General features: G+C 52.1%; 1 protein-coding gene and 1 long non-coding RNA gene across 4 annotated transcripts; one reads left to right on the forward strand and one right to left on the reverse strand.

Moving 5' to 3' along the window:
* Nucleotides 1–91: 91 nt before the first annotated feature.
* Nucleotides 92–9,352, forward strand: LOC123651420. Its single transcript, XR_006740126.1, has 3 exons — nucleotides 92–881; nucleotides 3,650–3,771; nucleotides 9,241–9,352. It is a non-coding gene; the product is annotated as an uncharacterized LOC123651420 (long non-coding RNA).
* On the reverse strand, nucleotides 3,791–10,831 carry LOC123651419. 3 transcript variants are annotated; one of them, XR_006740124.1, is made up of 5 exons: nucleotides 10,265–10,831; nucleotides 10,061–10,186; nucleotides 9,265–9,463; nucleotides 8,892–9,132; nucleotides 3,791–4,843 (listed from the first exon to the last, which is right to left on the reverse strand). XR_006740124.1 is itself a non-coding variant. In XM_045573451.1 (4 exons), the coding sequence occupies exons 1-4, from the start codon at nucleotides 10,620–10,622 to the stop codon at nucleotides 8,979–8,981; spliced, it is 837 nt and encodes a 278-aa protein (XP_045429407.1). In that variant the 5' UTR covers nucleotides 10,623–10,831; the 3' UTR covers nucleotides 8,759–8,978. The 3 variants fall into 3 exon arrangements, 1 of the variants encoding a protein (XP_045429407.1); XR_006740125.1 differs by having other exon boundaries at nucleotides 8,892–9,112; nucleotides 10,265–10,822; XM_045573451.1 differs by lacking the exon at nucleotides 3,791–4,843 and having other exon boundaries at nucleotides 8,759–9,132.
* Between the last annotated feature and the right edge of the window lie 8,412 nt (nucleotides 10,832–19,243).

Genomic DNA, 19,243 nt, shown 5'->3' on the forward strand with positions numbered 1-19,243 from the left:
GATAGAGAGTCAGAAACATCCATGAGAGAGAATCATCGATCACCTGCCTCTTGCACACCTCCTACTGGGGATGTGCCCACAACCAAGGTACATGCCCTTGACTGGAATCAAACCCGGGAACTTGCAATCCACAGGTTGACGCTCTGTCCACTGAGCCAAACCGGTTTTGGCAAGCATAAGTCTTGACATATAAAGGGATGAGTTAATGTTAGGAAACTTGTAGTTTCATTGGTATTTGCCATAAACAGGACTAGGTTTTATAGGGTGAAAAGAAATGAAAAGTATAGGTTTAGTTTTAATGTGGTTTTTTTTTTTTTAAATCATTTGTCTGTTTCGGTTGTATTTGACATTGAACATTGTTAGTTACAGGTGTCCAGTAGAGTGGTGAGCCATCTCTGTGACTTCGGAAGTGGTCCCCGAAGAGGCACAGTGGTGACCTGGGATTAGTGGATTCTTGCAGAAGCTATAGAAGTGGGCAAAAGCCGGAGCGGCGGGGGGCATGCTAGGAAAAAAGAACAGATAATGGTGCAGTGAGGCCTATCCTGGCAAGGGAAGGCAGGGTCTGTGTTGCTGGTGGGAATGTAAGATGTTGCAGAAAACCGTGTATGTGTGTGTACACCTGTCCATGTTGTGGGGTGAAGTGTTTATACGGTTAGGCCTCTCAGTGCGGGAGGTGAGTGCGCAACAGGTACAGCGGCCACCTTGGTCGTCAGAGGGAGCGGTGAGTGAGAGCCCGTGTACATGTGTGTGTGTCATTGGCCTGCACATTCACTTACCCACCAAGTCGACAGGCATCTGCTGACCCCGGAGTCCGCCCTCTGAAGATCCGCACACAGTCCCTGCCGTCCGGCTCAGACCAGCAGGAGCGCCCCCAGGCGGTGGTAAGTGCTGTCCGGAAAATGGCGCCTGCGTGGGGCGGGAGCTGCGTTAGCTGAGGTTAGGGAAGGCCAGCCCAGTGCGGTGACACTTAGGGGCATGAAAAGAGCCGGCCCTGCAAGCAGCTGGGGGAGGGGGGAGGCAGGGGCACAGCGAGCCGGACGGAGGCGAGGTGGCTGGCTTCCCTCAGGGGCGGAGGGACCACTGGTGCCTGGAGCACAGCCCGGTGAGGAGCACCGATGAGATCTGAGAGGAGGCTGGGCTCGGTCACCGCGGCTCAGGCGTGGGCAGGCTTCAGGTGATAGTCGCGTAGCAGTTGAAACCACTGGGCTTTGAGGCAGGGAGTCTGCTTTATGGTGCTAAATCAGTGTGGCTTTTGGGTGGAGAACAGACAGGGTTCAGGGTGGGGCAGAGTGAAAGCAGAGAAACCGATCTTCGCATCTGCAAGGGCCCAGAGGCAGAGAGGCTGGGTGCTGAGCAGGGTCAGAAACAAGTCCTCGGAGGATGCAGCAGGCTGGGCGGGAGAAACGGGAAGTGCGGGCCGGGGAAGGGAGTTAAAGGGGAGGGACACGGTTAGACTTATTATGAAGCAAATGTAATGAGCACTTTTTTACTGCCTGCATTTTTCAAAAGTTTTATGGTTTCGATCGCACATGGCTTTAATGCATTTTGAGTTTATTATGTATGGTGTGAGAAGTTGGTCTGATTTCATTTTCTTGCATGTTCGTTCAATTTTCCAACACCATTTATTGAAGAGACTGTCTTTCCTCCATTGCATGTTCTTGCCTTCTTTGTCATTTATTAATTGACCGTAGAGGTGTGGTTTATTTCTGGGCTCTGTATTCTGTTCCATGGATGAATGGCTCTGTTGTTATTCCAGCACCATGCTGTTTTCCTTACTGTGGCCTTATAGTTTAGCAACTCTGACAGTTAGAATCTCAAGGACCACGGGAGCCTCTTATGGGGCCGGTTTAAGGTGGCGTTTGCATTTTTGTTTTTATAATATCTTTTCTATTGATTTCAGAGAGGAAGGAAGAGGGGGAGAGAGAGAGAGACATCCATGAGGAGAGAGAATCATGGATCGGCTCCTGGGCATGTGCCCTCGACAGGAATCAAACCTGGGACCCTTCAGTCTGCAGGCCGATGCTCTACCCACTGAGCCACACCAGCCAGGGCTATAATTCGTATTGCATTGTTCGGTGTTGTTGCTAATCTCTTACTGTGCTTAATTTATAAATTACACTTTATCATAGGTATGTACGTATAGGGAAAAACGTGTACACACACACACACACACACACACACACATATATATATATATATATAGAGAGAGAGAGAGAGAGAGAGAGAGTTTGGCACTATTCTGGGGGGGGGTTTGGAATGGATATATACATATATTGATTTCAGAGATGAAGGGAGAGGGAGTTAGAAACATCAATAATGAGAGAGAATCATTGATCAGCTGCCTTCACATGACAGCTGCTCAACCCGGGATTGAGCCTGCAACCTGGGCCTGTGCCCTGACTGGGATTTGAACCGTGACCTCCTGGTTCATAAGTTGATGCTCAATCACTGACCCACACTGGCCAGGCAAGATCTCTTGACTCTTTTGAAGATGAGGAAGGGGGTGTGACGTGACAAAGCAGAGACTGGAAATCTCAGCATGCATGTGTTTACGTGTGTGTGTGTGTGTGTGTGTGTGTGTGGTAGGAGGGGGGCAGGGCAGAGTTGGGCCTTATTGCAGGGACGAGAGCCGTGACCTGCTGCCGTGTAGGACTGCATTGTGGGCCCCAGGCCGGGCACAGGGGATGCTCTGAGCTTTGACCCCCCTCCCCTCCGTCCCTCCAAGGTCAGGAGCTGCCTGCCCTGCCCCGCAGCGGCCAGCTGCTCACCTCCAGGCTCCACTTCGTGGACCTGGGGGGCTCTGAGCGAGCGCCTCCAGGAGAGCATGTCCGCGGGAGACCGTGGCCACGCGCCTAAGGTCTGCCCTGGGCTCCCCATCTGTAAAGTGGGGGTGACGGTGGCATTGCCTCCGAGGGGGGATGTGAGGGCTGAGGGGAAACAGGGCCCAGCAGGCTGGGGGACGCGCAGTGAGTTGTAATAACAGCGGCGATGTTCTGACGGTTAATTTTAAAAGGATGGGTTATTACAAGAGGGGGCCATGCTAATCTGTCTGTGCCAGGGAAGAGGGAGAATCATTGAGGAGCTGCCTCCTGCACACCCCCTACCGCGGATCCAGCCCACAGCCCCGCTTGTGCTCTGACCAGGAATGGAATTGTGACCTGGTTCATGGGCTGACACTTAGCCACTGAGCCACATTGGCTGGGCCTGGGGACATTTCCTATGTGTTTTTGTTTTTTACTTCAATTTCCCCACTGCTGATCTATTTAGACTTTCCAGTTCTTCCTGATTCAGTTGAAGGTGGTTCTGTATTTCTAAGGACGTATCTATTTCTTCCAGGTCCATGGTCGGCAAACTGGCTCTTTGGCCCCTTGAGTGTGGCTCTTGCACAAGATACCACGGCCTGGGCGAGTCTATTTTGAAGAAGTGGCGTTGGAAGAAGTTTAAGTTTAAAAAAATGTGGCTCTCAAAAGAAATTTCAATTGTTTCAATATTTGGCTGTGGACTGAGTTTGCCGACCACTGATCTGGGTCATTGAGTTTGGCAGCATCAGGGCTGTCAGTGTTCTCACCTGATGATTGGCGTCTCTCTAACGTCTGTGGCACCGGGTTTGTGTCTCATTTTGCTTATGTGACTCCTCTCTCTCTCCCAGGGACGCTAGCCCGGAGTTCATAAATCGGACAAACCCCTGGGGAGCGGGGACGCCGGCCCGGCCTGACCCACCTGGGAGGAACCCGCTGCCACCCAGCAGGCCTGGCGGGCCGGGCCTGACAGGTACGTGCCGGGCGCGTCCTGCCTCACTGACAGCCAGCGGGAGCTGGCCTCAGCCCCTCCGAAGCGGATCCTCGGACCCCTCGGTCCGCAGGCTGATGCTCTGTCATTGAGCCAAACCACGAGGCCCATCCTCCGGCTTCCCGTCTGTTTGCGCCTCCGCCTGTTCCTGTCCCGATTATGCCCAGTTAATTATGTGCCTACAATCAGCTGACAAAGGCAGTCACGGCCTGTCCCCTGCTGCTGCAATGTCTAGACAGCCGAGCCGAACCGGAACACATGACACTCACAGACTCAGTGTGCATTCACACAGGTGTATTCACCGATTCCAGTGGGTCCTGGGCTCCGGCAAAGCCACCGGGTGCAGCGCACCGAAGGGCGGACGACGAAGGCAGGTGGGCGGGCGGCAGCAGCTGGCTCAGGCCCACACCGTCAGGGCTGGTCTCTCAGAGCGACGGGCGGGGCTCACATAGACGCGGAGACCACTGTGTCCTCATCAGCGTGGCCTGACTGCGCCTTGTGCTGGGAGCAGGGCCTTTACACTTTTAAGGGCGCAGAGCTTGGACATCAGGATAGTGGGGTGTTCATTAATGTTGGAAGTTAGAGTATTGGGGTTTCCATACAGCAAACATTTCACACAATAATGACCTCATACGTTAGAGCGGTTACGTTATTTTAACATTCCACCCCATGGTCCCCGAGGGACATGTATGGAGGGGACCCGAGGCCAAAATTAGTTTATTCTTTCTGCAGCGGAAGGCTGATGAGGGGAGAGGAGGGAGATGACGGCTAAGAGAAATGAGATGGTCTTGGTGTTTGCCCAGCAGCGGTGCGGGGTTCCATCCTGTCCGGATGTGATGGGGGTTAAGATTCCACTGTGGGTACACGGCCCCGGAGTCGGTGTTATCGAGGCGGCCGGGCCCCTGTGCTGAGGGTCGCGCTGCTGGGTGTCAGGAGCAGATGGTCCATGGCTTTGGGTGTTGCTCCAAGTTTCCTGAGGGCGTCCTAGGAGCGTTTCTGGAGTTGTTTTAACGTAGAAATGGTGCTGTTCTTGGAACCGGGGGGCGGGGTGATGCTTCAGGAGATAGAGAATGGACAGGTACAGAGGGATGGAAATATAGGGAAGTTCTTTCAACACAGGAGGAATATTGGGTGTGATTAAGATATGGAATATTCATAGTGTGAGAAAGAAGGGTGCAGTTCCTACCGTGTTTCCCCGAAAATAAGACATCCTCCCAAAATAAGACCTAGCGCCTGGAAAGATAAGACATCCCCTGAAAATAAGACCTAGCGCAACTTTGGGAGAAAAAATTAACATAAGACACTGTCTTATTTTCGGGGAAACGGTAGAAGAATCAAGAGGAAGGTCAGTTAGAGGTGTGGTCGTATGATGTGATATTCACAAAGCAGGGGAGGAAATAAAAGTGGCCTAAGTTATATATGAGGGTTTCTGGCTGTAGGGCTGCGCGGGTACCGAGAAGAGGGGTAGTTGAGGAGGTGGCAGCTGTGAGGTGTGAATTCACAAGGGCATTTCGGGGAAGGAAGGCTCAGCATGAAGTAGGCGGAGTTGGGTTTAGTTGTTGGGTTTGGATTGCTAATTCATAGGATGAATTGAAATTTCTAGATAGGAGGTGAAGACTTCATTACATGTAGAGTTTTGAAGTTTGGTGTATTTTTATTTGTTTTTTAAATATATGTTTCTTTATTGATTTCAGAGAGGAAGGGAGATGGAGCGAGATATAGAAACATCAGTGATGAGAATCAGTGATCGGCTGCCTCCTGCACGCCCCCTACTGGGGATGGAGCCCGCAGCCCGGGCACGTGCCCTTGGATGGAATGGAACAGGGACTTTTCATTCCCCAGGCTGACGCACTATCCACTGAGCCAAACTGGCTAGGGCATGTTTGGTGTGTTTTTGTAGGCCTAAAGATATTTCCGCAATTTTGACAGCGTTAGTGATAGACTCGCTATTGCAGCGAGTCCCAAACATCTGAGGTTTGTCTGTCCAGTAGATGGCAGGGACGGAAGGTTAACCTGGAGGTTATTTCTTCGGGGTGCACGTTGGGGAGTGATGGTGGTCGCTAGGAAATCTTGTTTCGTAAATACCATAGTTGTAGAGTGGATGATAGGTCTAAGTAATTCTGATTGGTTGCTTGTCTGGGTTATAATCGGTGGTGGGGATGTGGAAGGTGGAGGATTGGTGATGCCTTAAGAGAATGCTGGTTGGCAGTGGGATGTTCTAAGGCATCCTGTGCTGTCATAACGTCCTCTATGAATAACGCAGGCTGAAGAGGGTTTTTGTGAAGCAGTCAGCGAAAGAGACTGTGTGTGGTAACAATCCATGGTGGGTAATAGTGTGGTTTGTAATGGGTAAGAGGGTAGGTATAATTCGCTCCATGTGCCATCCCTGTAGTGGAGCATGTATTGTTGGTGTTCCTGAGATAGGGTTCCTGGAAGTCTGTGCGTGTTTGTTGGATTAATGTTCGCTCCATAATTGTAGCACCGTGCCACAGGTTTCAGACCCTGTGAGGGACCCTGAGTATTTACACATGAATGGTGTGTCAGGTCTGATCCCGTTTGAGGGGATTGGCACGTGTGTGGTGGAGCTACTGGGTGAAGCGGGTGTCTAGGATGTTGCAGCGGTGAATTTGAAAGGAACAGGAAAGTTGGTCCAGGAGGGGATGGGGAATGGGCCGTAAGAATACGGATTGGTGGGGAGAGAATTGAAGGAAGGAGCAGAGGTCTGATGTGTCTGGAGTAGGTAGGGGAGTTTGGACCTCGTGGATTGGGGTTAGAGGCACGGCCACCGGTGAGGTTATTTGGGGCGTAGGCCTGTTAAGGGGGAGACTGGAGATGTGTAGTTTCCTCGTGACCATGAGACGTTTCCCCATGTGGAGGGGCCTCCATCCGGGTCTAGCAGTGTTTGAGGGCAGTGGAGGTGTTCACGGTGGGGAGTCTAGGGTGTGTGTGGTGAAAGTTGGAAGACGGGTATGTTAGCGAGATTGGCAGGAATGCATGCTCTGTGTTGCTGGAGTGTTAGAGTAAATAGGTTCATCTTTTAGTGATCTGTGTGTATTGGATATGACTCCTGGGAAATGTGGTGTGGTGAGGTTTCCCAAAATCCCCAGAATGTGGGTTGGGATATTTTTTATTTAATATTCATATTGTTTGACAGTGTGTGCCTGGGGAAGCCGTAGACTTGAGGAGGGATTTTTTTCCATGGCATGAAAGCAATTGAGAACAGTAAGAAGTTCAACATATGCTCCAAGAATTCAAAGTCATCTTTTATTTTGTTTAAATATAAATAAATGTTGGACTGGTTGCCATTCAGGATAAATGCAATGAAGCATATGTGAGCTATTTTACCAAATTTAAGGTTATTAATTTGAAATAAAGGGTTGTTGAAATTTTCAAATACAGGTAGTGTAATGAGATCTGTAAGAACAAAAGTCCCATTAATTGTTGTGCGTCTTTTCCGTTGGTTGGCTTTTAAGTTTAGTGATTTATCTGTCACTTAGTTCGGTGTGTTCCTGCCTCCGAGCTCCAGTGGAGCCGGAAGATGCTGCTGTGGCATCTGGGGGCTGGATTAATGGCCAGCCTAGTGATCTCAGGTGTGTTACTAGTGACTAGAGATCAGGTTGTAGAATCTGTTTTCATGGTTCTAGAGGAGAATGTCATCTGTGTATTGTATGATTGTGGATTTGTGTTTTGTGGGGTCCATGTTAGCAAGTAGGTTGTGTGCGACGGTGGGTCTTTGAATTGGTGTTTGCCTTGCTGTATAAATGTGGTAAAGGGTCTGGATTGTTCAGCTACAGGTACTGCAAAGCAAATGTCTGAGATCAGTTGCCATAAACCCCGGGTTGTCTGTCTGGATAATATCGATTACTGCTTGTGCATCAGGCAGGCAGCCATCCATTTGGTGAGGCCTGATTCAGACAGGCTGCGATAGTCACTGGTGATCCTGTGGGTGCCGTTAGCCAAAGCCTGTTATAAATGTGTGATCTGCCTGGTTCTATCTTCTCCCGGAAGTTTAAGTGCTTTGGTTACATCCTCATGTTCTCCTTTAGAAGGTATTGAGGTGTGAATGAATGTGTTTGGTTCTGGTAATGTTAATGGAGGTATGTGTAGTGCAGTGAGGAAAGTTGTGATTTTATGGAGCCTGGGTGTGGGAAATGTGACAGAATAATGTTGGTAGGATGTCCATACCTAACACGCTATGAACCTATTACTGCAGTAATATCCCTCCTGCTCCTGTGGTGGCGCTTATCCAGTTACTGGATCAGATTGTTAGGATCTGCTATGTTTTGGTTGAGGCCAGGGCTGTCTGGGTTTTATATTTGGCCTCAGGGCGTCCTCTCCCGGCCAGCATTGCTTCCTGGTGGTTTGTTGGGCTAGGTAGGCAGTTTCTTTTGAAAAGCTTGTTAAAGAAGTTTTTAACTTTCTGCCTGGTGTTAAGTGAGACGGAGTCTTGGTCCGAACCTACCAGACGGACAGAATCCTGTGTATGTGTGCAGTGTGTGCTTTCTAGGAGAGTTGTTATGGCTGCTTCAAAATGTTGCTCGTAAGTTCGGCTCTGCTGTAAATTTATCCTTCAAAAAGTTTCATTTTCCTTTACTTTCAGTTTCCCTAACTTTAATTCCTTGAATTTGAAGGGGAGTTTCGCTTTTGGACCAAACCTAGGCGACATGCTCCGATGTCGAGTCTCTGGCTGGGAACAGGCCGGCTGGTGTAATCGCCAACAGGCCCCGCGTGCACACAGAGGCGGCTAGGACCCTCGCGGTGGGTGACCTCTGACCCGTGTCCTCAGGGACCAGTTCTCTTGGTTGGTGCCAGGTTAATCCCCTTTACACTCGGTGGTCGTTTCCTTAATACTCTGTTTTTGCCAGTTTTAAATACTTATCTGCCTGCACTTCGGAGAAATTTGTTTTGGAATCCTGCCCACTATGCCAAGTGTCCCAATTATGCCCCAATTACTTATGTGCCTATACTCAGCGGACTAAGGCAGGTGACCAGGAGTCAGCAATAATGGCCTGTCCCCTGGTGCTTCAATGTCTAGACAGCTGAGCCGAACCGGAACACATGACACACACACACTCAGTGTGCACTCACACAGGTGTATTTACCGATTCCAGTGGGTCCTGGGCTCCGGCAAAGGCCACCCGGCGGAGCGCACTGAAGGACAGAGACGGGCGGCCGCAGGTGGCTCAGGCTCACAGCAGAGCGGTCAGGGGCTTGTCTCTCGGAGCGACGTGCAGCCTGAGACCCCGCTGAAGCCGGTCCGGGCTCTTACAGACAGCGGTGACCACTGTGTCCTCATCAGTGTGGCCACACAGTGCACCGTATGCTGGGAGCAGGGCGTGTACACTGTAAGGGCGCAGAGCTTGTACAACAAGACAGTGTTGCCCCTCTCCCCTGTGCGCCCCCCTGAGCCCCTCTCCCTTGCGCCTCATCCTCTTCCTTGTGCCTCCATAGGACCTGCAGCTGGGCCTGACCTACCTGCAGAGGAGCCCGCTGTGGTCCACAGTGGCCTTGGGGCCGGGCCTGACCGGTACGGGGCCGTGTTCGTCCACCACGAAAGAGTCCTGCCTCACTGACAGCCGGCCGGGAGCTGGCCTCCGTTCCTCCGAAGCGGATCCTGCCACTCCCTCCTCCCAGGGCGGTGCCCACGGCCACCTCTGGTCGTGTCTAGATGGGCCTGGGGAGATTGGGAAAGATTTAATAAATCTTTATCGTTCAGATTATTACAATTGTTCCTCTTCCCCCTCCCCCCCATAGCTCTCCTCCCCCCGGTTCCCACCGCACCCTCTGCCCTTACCTCCCCCCGTCCTCATCCGTAGGTGTACGATTTTTGTCCAGTCTCTTCCAGCACCCCCACACCCCTTCCCCCTGGAATTCAGTCCACTCCCTTTCTATGCCCCTGATTTATTATGTTCATCAGGTTTTTTATTCACTTGATTTTTAGATTCACTTGTTGATAGATATCAAGTATTTGCTCATAATTTTTGTCTTTACCTTCTTCTTGTTAGCTTTTTTTTTTTTTTAATCTGTGAAGCTCTTTATCTGACCTTCCATTCTGAGGGATAGCATTGCTGGGTAGAGTAACGGCTGTGGGTACTCACTGTTCACTTGGAATGTTTCTTGCCACTCCCGCCTGGTCTGCATGGTTTCTGCTGAGAAACCAGCAGACACGGAGGACCCCAAGTGCCTGGTAGGACGGGGTTCCCTGGGTGGCACCGCACATCCCTGCCCCTTTGCCCCCTCAAAACTGCCCTCCCCCCGGCACATGACTTACCTGGGGCGGCGGTGCCCTGTGCGGCGGGCGTCCTCCCGGGGAGCAGCAGCGGGGACTGGGTCAGGGCCTGGAGGCCGCGGGCGGAGAGGCCGCTGCGCACGGCGCGGCCAGGAGGGGGCGTGGAGCCTGCAGGGGGGAGGCGGTCAGCGCGGCCCCGGGCCCCGCCCCCAGCCAGGCCCGCCCCCGTCCCGGGGTCACACTCACCCAGAACCCACGGCTCCTCGTTGCCTGGAGACCTGGCCTCGCCCCGGGCCTCCGGGGCCTCTCCCCGCGGCTCACAGGCCCTCTTGGCTTCACACTCCGTGTCCTCGGGGGACAGCAGCCTCTTCCGGGAGCCCCACCCGGACGGCCTCCAGGAGGCGGCCTCCTCGGACCCGGGCACCCCGTCTCCAGCTCCCGGAGGGGACTGGTCTGGCAGCCGACACACCCCCTCGAGCTCAAAGCCCCCCAGGACGCGCGTCTTGTGGAGGCCGAGCTCCAGGCCCAGCTCCGCGCCCTCCGGCCGCAGCAGCGCCCCGCCCGCACCTGCGAGGCCACACGAGGGCGCAGTTGTTCCTTTCATGGCCGCAGCCGGGCTGTTCCTTTCATGGCCGCAGCCTGAGGCCACACATGGTCCTGGCCGCCTTAGGGGAGCCCCAAAGTGGGGAGCCCCCAAACAACGGGGCCCTGGCTGTGCTGGGAGATGGAACTGGCCGCCTCCATCCCACAGGCAGCGCCCCCAGCAGCCCCTCTGCCTCCCGGGGTCAGGACACGTGTGCTCACCTGCCTCCACTTTCTCCCAGGAGAACACAGCTGCTCCTGCAGAGACAGGTCCTGGGCTGTGCGGCTCTGCTCCGCTAATCCTGTCCGCCAGCATCCGCTTCCCCAAAGGGAAACTGAGGCCCGGTGAGGGTCAGTGCCCCGCCTTCTCCCTCGCTCCCTGCTCGCTGGGGGTGAGCTCTGCAGGGCGCCCCCTGGCAGGCGCGATGTGCACAGACGCTCCCTGACAGTCACCCGGACACGCCCTGGCCACTGCAGACCCTCGCGTGCCCGTGCAGGGCGGGATGCCAGCCCGGACACCCGCCCCCTTGGCCACCGGCCAGGCTCCGGCTCGCCGGCCCTCCCTGTCCCCGTAACTCCCTGTGAGGTGCCTCACGCCGGGCACGTGCTGGCTCCTGCGCATGTGAAACGCCCCAGGTCCTGAGCCCCCAGCCCCGCCCAGGACCCTGAGGACCAGGAGGCAGGGGCTGGGGGGGGGGGGCAGGGCCAGCGCGGGCGCGAGGAGGGGGCATGTGCTCCGTGGCCACATCGCCCGCCCCAGCTCCAGCCCCGCCGCACTCACACGCACCCGCATGGGCATCACCAGAGGTGCGACCGGGCGGGTGGGCTCCCCTGGACCGGCACCCTTCCCGCACTCCTCCCCCACCCGACTCCCACTCCCTGGCCTCCATCGCAGACCCCAGGCCTGCAGGGGGCGGTGCTGAGAGCCTGCGGGCACCTCTGCCTGTCCCAGTTGTCACCCGCCAGCGCAGTGACTTCCTCGGCTCCTGCCCATCCCGGAGCCCTGGCCCCAGCACCGCCTCCAGGGAGGCCTCGGCCCTGCAGCCAGGATGAGGAGCAGAGCGGAGGCTCCAGCCCCCGGCCCCAGGCCCAGGCCTGTGGTCCCCCCTCAGGTCCTCAACCATGGCATCTGACCTTTGACTTCTGACCTCCCGACTCCAGTCCTCGCCCCTGATGACAGTGTTGGGGACCTGACTCCCTCCAGACGCTCCTGTCCTCCTCCTCCTCCTCCTTCCTCCAACCTGACAGCCCAGCCCCACGACGCGCTGGGGGAGGCCGCCCGGAGGGGAGGCCCCTGGGTGCCCTGGATGGGGTGGGGTTGCTAACAGCGCCTGTTGGGGCTGCCCTGGGGCACGGCGGGGTGGCCTCAGCCTCCCGGCCTGGCAGCTACCACTTCCCACACGGCGGCACCTCCAGCTCCTCTCCCGCTGCTGAGAAGAGGGTCGTGTTCTCGGGGCCCCAGGGGGACCGGGCCTCCCGCCTGCCCACCCCCCAAGAGGGAGGGGGGAGGACCGTGTGGGGCGGTGTCCACAGAGCAGAAAGCCAGTGTGGGCATGGGGCTAGAGTCACAGTTCAGCCCGCTCACAGCGGTGTGAACACTGCACACGTGTTAGCCAGACAGAGGAGCCCAAAGGGAACTCACCCACCAGGGCACAGGCCCAGGCCCCGGGGGTGGGGGGGAGCGATCAGCACCACGGAGAGCGGCCGGGGGGGGGGGACGCTCCTGCACCCCCACAAGGTAGAGAGAATTCATGATAAAAAGGGGCAACCTACAGAAGACATAGGCACCCCAAACCTGTATGTACCGCACAGTGCACACAAATAAAAGTCAAAAACAATCGAAAGGAGAAAGATCTAGTCCCCGTGTTTCTAAGGTTTGTGGCCGATCACAAGAATACTTTAAAAGGACGCTGGCTTCACCGAAACCGGTGTGGCTCAGTGGATAGAGCGTCGGCCTGCGGACTGAAGGGTCCCGGGTTCGATTCCGGTCAAGGGCATGTACCTGGGTTGCGGGCACATCCCCAGTGGGGGGGGGGGGTGCAGGAGGCAGCTGGTCGATGTTTCTCTCTCATCGACGTTTCTAGCTCTCTATATTTCTCCCTTCCTCTCTGTAAAAAAAATCAATAAAATATATATTTTTTTAAAAAAAGGATACCAGCTTGTAAGAACATGTAATAAGTAACTTCAAAGTGCAATGGGTAGGTCGTTTTAAAGCGTGCCTCTAACATTTATGTAAACGTTTTGGCAACAGACACTCCCCTGGCCACCGGGGAAAGCCAGCAATAAAACTACTGGTCGGCAATGCGTTAACACAGCCCTCCCTGTCAGCAGAGGTAAGAATACATCTGAAATTATAATACACGTCAAAATAGTCTTTCCTTTCGATCCAGAACCACATAAATAAGGTGCTGATTGTCTTTTTAGGCATGCCCAAATTTTAAATGAGAATTTCTTCAACCATCTAAATGCTAGATTTTCATTCTCCCTGTCCCAACCAGGTGTATAACAGAAATACTCCACACTTTTCCGCCCAGTGAGTGAAGTGATGAATCACTGTGTGATCTGTTATACAGTCACTTAAACACTAAGCCATTTAAAAAAATAAAATAACTGTTATAACCAAGTAGATGTTTCTCTAAAATCAATAAGAGTGATAATAATAAAAGGAAATCTGAATAGAACTGTAACAAGCTTGAGTCAGTACTCAAACCCTCACAACAAAAATAACCCAGGACCAGATGGCTTCCCTAGTGAATGTTACCAAACATTTAAAAAAATAAATAAATAACACCAATACTTTTCAAACTCTCCCAAAAACACTGACGCCTGGCTGGTGTGGCTTGGTAGTCAAGTCCCCAACAGGGGGTGTGTTGGAGGCAGCTGATCGATGATTCTCATCATTGTTTCTATTTCTCCTCCCTTCCTCTCTGAAGTCAATAGAAATATATTTTAAAAATAACTAAAATAAAAAGCAAAAGAATAAGTATGTAAATTTTTAAAAATTGAAGAGGGAACACTCCCTAATTTGTTCTCAAAGGCCAGCATTATCTTGATGCCATAACTTGACAAAGATATATCACAAGAAAACACAACAATAACCCTTATAAATAGGAAGGCAGAAAGCTTCAACAAAACACCAGCAAACAGAGTCCAGCAGAGCATTCAGAGGACACAGGCCCTGACCAAGTGGGACCCACCTAGAGATGCAAGGATGGCTCAACCTACCAAAATCTATTACCGTCTCATAGGACAGAGGGGGGAACAGACGCCAGCGCCCTCTCATGGTGAAAACACTCACAAGCCAGCAGGAGAACAGAACTTCCTCAACACGACAAAAGGCATTTTCAAAAGCCCGCAGCTAACCTCGTCCTCGGGGCTCGTCCCGAGATCAGAAACAAGGCAAGGGCCCACTGTCCCATGTCCATTCCACACTTCACGAGGAGACCTAGCCAGCCCAGTTACGCAGCACAGATGAGACAGGGAGAGGCATCCAAATAAACACAGGCATCCAAATTGGTCAGGAAAAGCTATGTCTCTTCACACAGACATCTACGCTAATAGAAGCATGATATGCTAATTAGACCGGACAGCCGAACGGCCTTCCCAAGGTCCTTCAGGACGCAGCCAGGGCTGTGAAGGCCGAGCCCCTTGCACGAATTTCCTGCATGGGGCCTGTAGTGATTTTATATAGGGTGTTCTCCAAAAATGTATACACTCCATAACAGCTGACAACTCAATTTGTACTAGTTTTCAGGTTTAACTGATTTGGAATAATGGGGGAAGCCAGACGGATACCAAAACTTTGAACAAAGACAATTTATCCTAAAGTGTCATTAGAGCGAAGACCGGTGTGGCTCAGTGGATAGAGCGTCGGCCTGCGGACTGAAGGGTCCCAGATTCGAATCCGGTCAGGGGCATGTACATTGGTTGCGGGCACATCCCCAGTGGGGGGTGTGCAGGAGGCAGCTGGTCGATGATTCTCCCTCATCGATGTTTCTAGCTCTCTATCTCTCTCCCTTCCTCTCTGTAAAAAATCAATAAAATATATTTTAAAAAAAAGTGTCATTAGACTTTTATGGGGATACATAGAGAGAAAAAGATTCGTTTCTGTAAATTCTTTTAAATTTTGAAAATGAACTGTATGTTAATAAACACTGATTTTATAATCATTCAAAGTATGTATACCTTTTTTAGAGGACACCTTATAGGAAATCCTAAAATCCTAATGAATCTACCAAGAAAAACTATTTGAGCTAATAAATTCAGCAAAGTTATAGGATACAAGATCAGCACACACACAAAATCAATTGTATTTCTATATGTTAGTAATAATGATCCAAAATGAAATTAAGGAAACAATTCCATTTACAATGGTGTCCAAAAGAATAAACACTTGGGAATAAATTTAACCAAGGAGATAATAAAAGACCTGTACACTGAAAACTACACATAATTGCTTGAAGAAATTAAAGACCTAAATAAATTGACATCGTCACAGAGTGGAAGACTTAATTAAGACGGTAATACTCCCCAAACTGACCTATAGATTCAATAAAATCTCTATCCGCATCCCACCGACTTTCTTTTTTTCTCCTTTTTCCCCCTAAAAGTCAAAAGCAGGTCATCAGGTTGATATGGAATTGCAAGGGATCCCAACAGCCAAAACAATCTTGGAAAAGCAGAGCAAAGTTGGAAGATTCACACTTTGACTTCAAAACTTACTACAAAGCTAGAGTAATCAAAGCAGGCGGACGGACAATGGCCTAACAACAGACATAGAGATGAAAAGAATAAAATGAAGAGCCCAGGAATAAACCCACTCCTTTTTCGTTTTGGTTACTCCTTACCCAAGGATATTTTTAAGCCTTTTATTCTTTTTTTTTTTTAACTTCATTTTTATTGACTTTAGAGAGAGGGAGGGGAAGGGAGAGAAATAGAATAATCAATGAGAGAGAATCATCAACATCGATCTGCATGCTCCCCACTGGGGATGGAGCCCACAGCCCAGGCATGTGCCCTGCGCAGGAATCAAACCAGGGACCTCGTGGTGTATGGTCGATGCTCCACCACTGAGCCGCCCTCGCTGGGCTGAGGATGTTTTTCCACTGAGTTCTGGAGAGTGGAAGGGGGAGGGAAGGAGGGAGAGTGAAACATCGATGTGAGAGACACACTGACTGTGTTCCTCACTCACCCTTCCGGATTGGGGATGGAACCATTGATTGGAATTGAACCCAAGTCCCTCTGGCACAGGGGCCCATGCCCTAACCACTGAGCCGAACCGGCAAGGGCTGCCCGCGCCCCCCCCCCCCCCCGGTGATGACTGTGCAAGGCCGTCCAATGGGCAAGGGGACAGGCTCTTCACCAAAGGTGCTGGGCAGCTGGCCATCCAACAGCAAAGAGCGTGGACACTTGCCTCAAAGCTTCTCCCTCAATTCCCTGGGGCGCTCTCCCTCCCGGGCACACCTGCACCTTCCCCTCCCCCGACGCCCCACAGGCATGCAGCCCCTAAACTCCAGGGTCCCCCCCCCGAGACTCAAAGCCGGGGGAGCCAGGGGCAGCGGCCCGGCCCCCCAAACCCTCTCCTCAGCTCCTCAGGGAGCAGGCGCCTGCCCAGCTCTCCTGCTGCTCCTGTCCCTGTCCGGCTTCGACCAACGTCCCGGTCACCAGGCCCCAAAGCGAACTAACCATGAACTCCAAGAGGACCGTATGACCTCAGACGTTCAACGGGGAGTCACAGAGGAGCTCGGCACTGGACGTGGCCGTGGGTCTGGGCTGCGAGGACACAAGAGGAGACGTACCTGACCCGGACTTAACGAAATTAAGTTTTTTTTTTACATCAAGTGACACGATCAACAGTAAAGAGCCAGCCCGCACAGCGGGGAAATACGGTAAGTCACGTATCTGATGAGGGGCCCGTGGCCAGACTGTGCACACACAGGGCCGCGCCATCTCCCCGGAGACAGACAGACAGACACACACACACACACACACACACACACACACACACACACACACACACACACACACACACACACACACACACACACACACACACGGCCGGGGCACACGTGCCAGCAGGTGGCGCTCCACACCGCTGAGCAGCAGGGAAAGGCAGACGGGGACTGTGACACTCCTCTCCCCCGGTGAGGACGGCGATTACAGCGAACAGACAACGTGCCCAGGAAGTACATGCCGATGAGGTAGAGGGAAACGCGAGTCCTGTGCACTGCTGGTGGGAATGTGAAATGGCGCAGCCGCCACGTGAAACAGTGTGCAGGCTCCTCAGATAATTAAAAGTGAAATTACCAGCCTGGCCGGTGTGGCTCAGTAGCTGAGTGTTCAACCTGTGAACCAGGAGGTCACGGATGATTCCCGGTCAGGGCATGTGCCCGGGTTTCGGGCTCCATCCCCAATGTGGGGCGTGCAGGAGGCAGCCGATCCGTGATTCTCTCTTATCATTGATGTGTGTCTCTCTTTCCCTCTCCCTTCCTCTCTAAAATCATTAAAAAAAAAAAAAAAAAATATATATATATATATATATATATATATATATATATATATATTTTTTTTTTTTTTTTTTTTTTTTTTTTTAAATGACCACACAGCCGAAACCGGTTTGGCTCAGTGGTGGAGCGTCGGTCTGCGGACTGAAAGGTCCCGGGTTCGATTCCAGTCAAGGGCATGTACCCGAGTTGCGGGCACATCCCCAGTAGGGGGTGTGCAAGAGGAAGCTGGTCCATGTTTCTCTCTCATCGACGTTTCTAGCTCTCTATATCTCTCCCTTCCTCTCTGTAAAAAATCAATAAAATATATTAAAAAAAAAAAAAATGACCACACAGCCCAGCAATTCCACGGCTGGTACACCGCCAAAGGAGCTGAGGACGGGGTCTTACAGAGTCTCTGCACCCTCACGTTCACAGCAGCGCTTCTCACATCAGCTACAACATGGAAGCAACCCAGATGAGCAAAATGTGGAATATGACACGGGCCTGAAAAAGGAGGAAATTCTGACCCATGGCACATGCTGAATCACAAAGACACAAGTACCAAATGATTCCTTCACATCAGGCACTTGAGTAGTCAAGGCATAAAGACAAGTACAGTGGTGGCTGCCAGAGGTTGGGGAGGAGGGAGGGGGGAGGGAGAGTTATTGGTTAACAGGTAGAGCGTCTCCCGTTTACAAGCTGAGAGAGATGGGATGGTTGTGCTGGTGGTCACACAACAGTGTGAATGCCATTTAACGCCCCTGAACTGCGCACTTAAAAATGGGAACCTGAGCCAAAACCGGTTTGGCTCAGTGGTAGAGCATCGGTCTGCGGACTGAAAGGTCCCGGGTTCAATTCCGGTCAAGGGCATGTACCTGAGTTGTGGGCACATCCCCAGGAGGTGTGCAAGAGGCAGCTGGTCAATGTTTCTCTCTCATCGACATTTCTACAATAGCTCTCAATATCTCTCCCTTCCTCTCTGTAAAAAAAATCAATAAAAATATATTTTAAAAAAATGGGAACCTGAGAGGGTGCACAGGACCCAGCTCCCCTTGGGGAATTTGGGGCGCGGGGCACAGCTGCCTGGGACCCCTGCTCACAGCGCACTCACACGAAGAGCCAGTGGCTCCCATTCTTGGTGCACCGCACACAGGGACCCTGACACGCGATCCTCGGTGCAGGCACGGGGAAACGATCTCCTGGCACGCACCAGGGGACTCATTTTCGGCACACGCCAACGTGTGGTACAGGCAGGGTCCCTGATTCTAAGCGCGCACACGAGACCACACTGAACGCGGGGGACGCTGACCCTGGGCGAGCCTGGTTCAAACTTATAGAAAATATTTATTAACTTTTGGTCGAGAATATGTTTGTATATTTCCAGAAAACAACTCTGAGACTATCTGGATTCCTGCAACAGAGAGGAATTGACAGGAGTGCTCCAGCCATGAAGACAGAAGAGAAACAATTCAGCTGAAACCGGTTTGGCTCAGTGGATAGAGCGTCGGCTTGCGGACTGCAAGAGGCAGCTGATGGATGTTTCTCTCTCATCAATGTTTCTAACTCTCTATCCCTCTCTCTTCCTCTCTGTAAAAAAACAATATTTTTTTTAAAAAAAAAGAAGAAGAGAAACAATTCAGAGATGGAAGATGCTGACGACACCTCGCCATACCAGCAGACAGCAGCTGTGTGTCACTGCAGGTTGCCCAGGACCAAACCAGAGATGGTCAGACCTGCATCACCACCATGTGTCCACCAAACAGATCTGAAATAGCACGGCTGTCATGTACACATAAGCAACTGCTTGACATGGAAATGGGGACTCAAAAGAACTGTTGGCCCAGAAAGAAACTCACTACAGATGATTCATTTGCCTCTCAGCATAACCATAATATGGCTTGTCTCAGTTTCCGTTCTTACAGGGGTCTTTCTTGGATCACATGACCTCACGCATCTAGAGGAAATAATGAACAACATACACTGGTGAACAAACGCAGACCCAGAGACAGAGAAGCAGAGATCAGACTCTCAAACCTCAGAGGGAAGGTAGGGGAGGGTGGGGGTGAGGGGGAGAGATCAACCAAAGGACTTGTGTGCATGCATATAAGACTAACCAAAAAACAATAGGTTGAAATGACCATCAACCAAAGAAGATGTG

Source organism: Pipistrellus kuhlii, unplaced genomic scaffold (assembly GCF_014108245.1).
Source record: "Pipistrellus kuhlii isolate mPipKuh1 unplaced genomic scaffold, mPipKuh1.p scaffold_m20_p_50, whole genome shotgun sequence".
Lineage (NCBI taxonomy): Eukaryota > Metazoa > Chordata > Mammalia > Chiroptera > Vespertilionidae > Pipistrellus > Pipistrellus kuhlii.

Excerpts from the sequence above, each read along its gene's own strand:
- LOC123651419 (XM_045573451.1), bottom strand. The coding sequence starts at position 10,622 with ATGAAAGGAACAACTGCGCCCTCGTGTGGCCTCGCAGGTGCGGGCGGG. Across the intron at positions 10,187-10,264 it reads CGAGGAGCCGTGGGTTCTGG|GCTCCACGCCCCCTCCTGGC; the intron begins GTGAGTGTGACC and ends TCCCCCCTGCAG. Across the intron at positions 9,464-10,060 it reads ACAGGGCACCGCCGCCCCAG|GCCCATCTAGACACGACCAG; the intron begins GTAAGTCATGTG and ends CAATCTCCCCAG.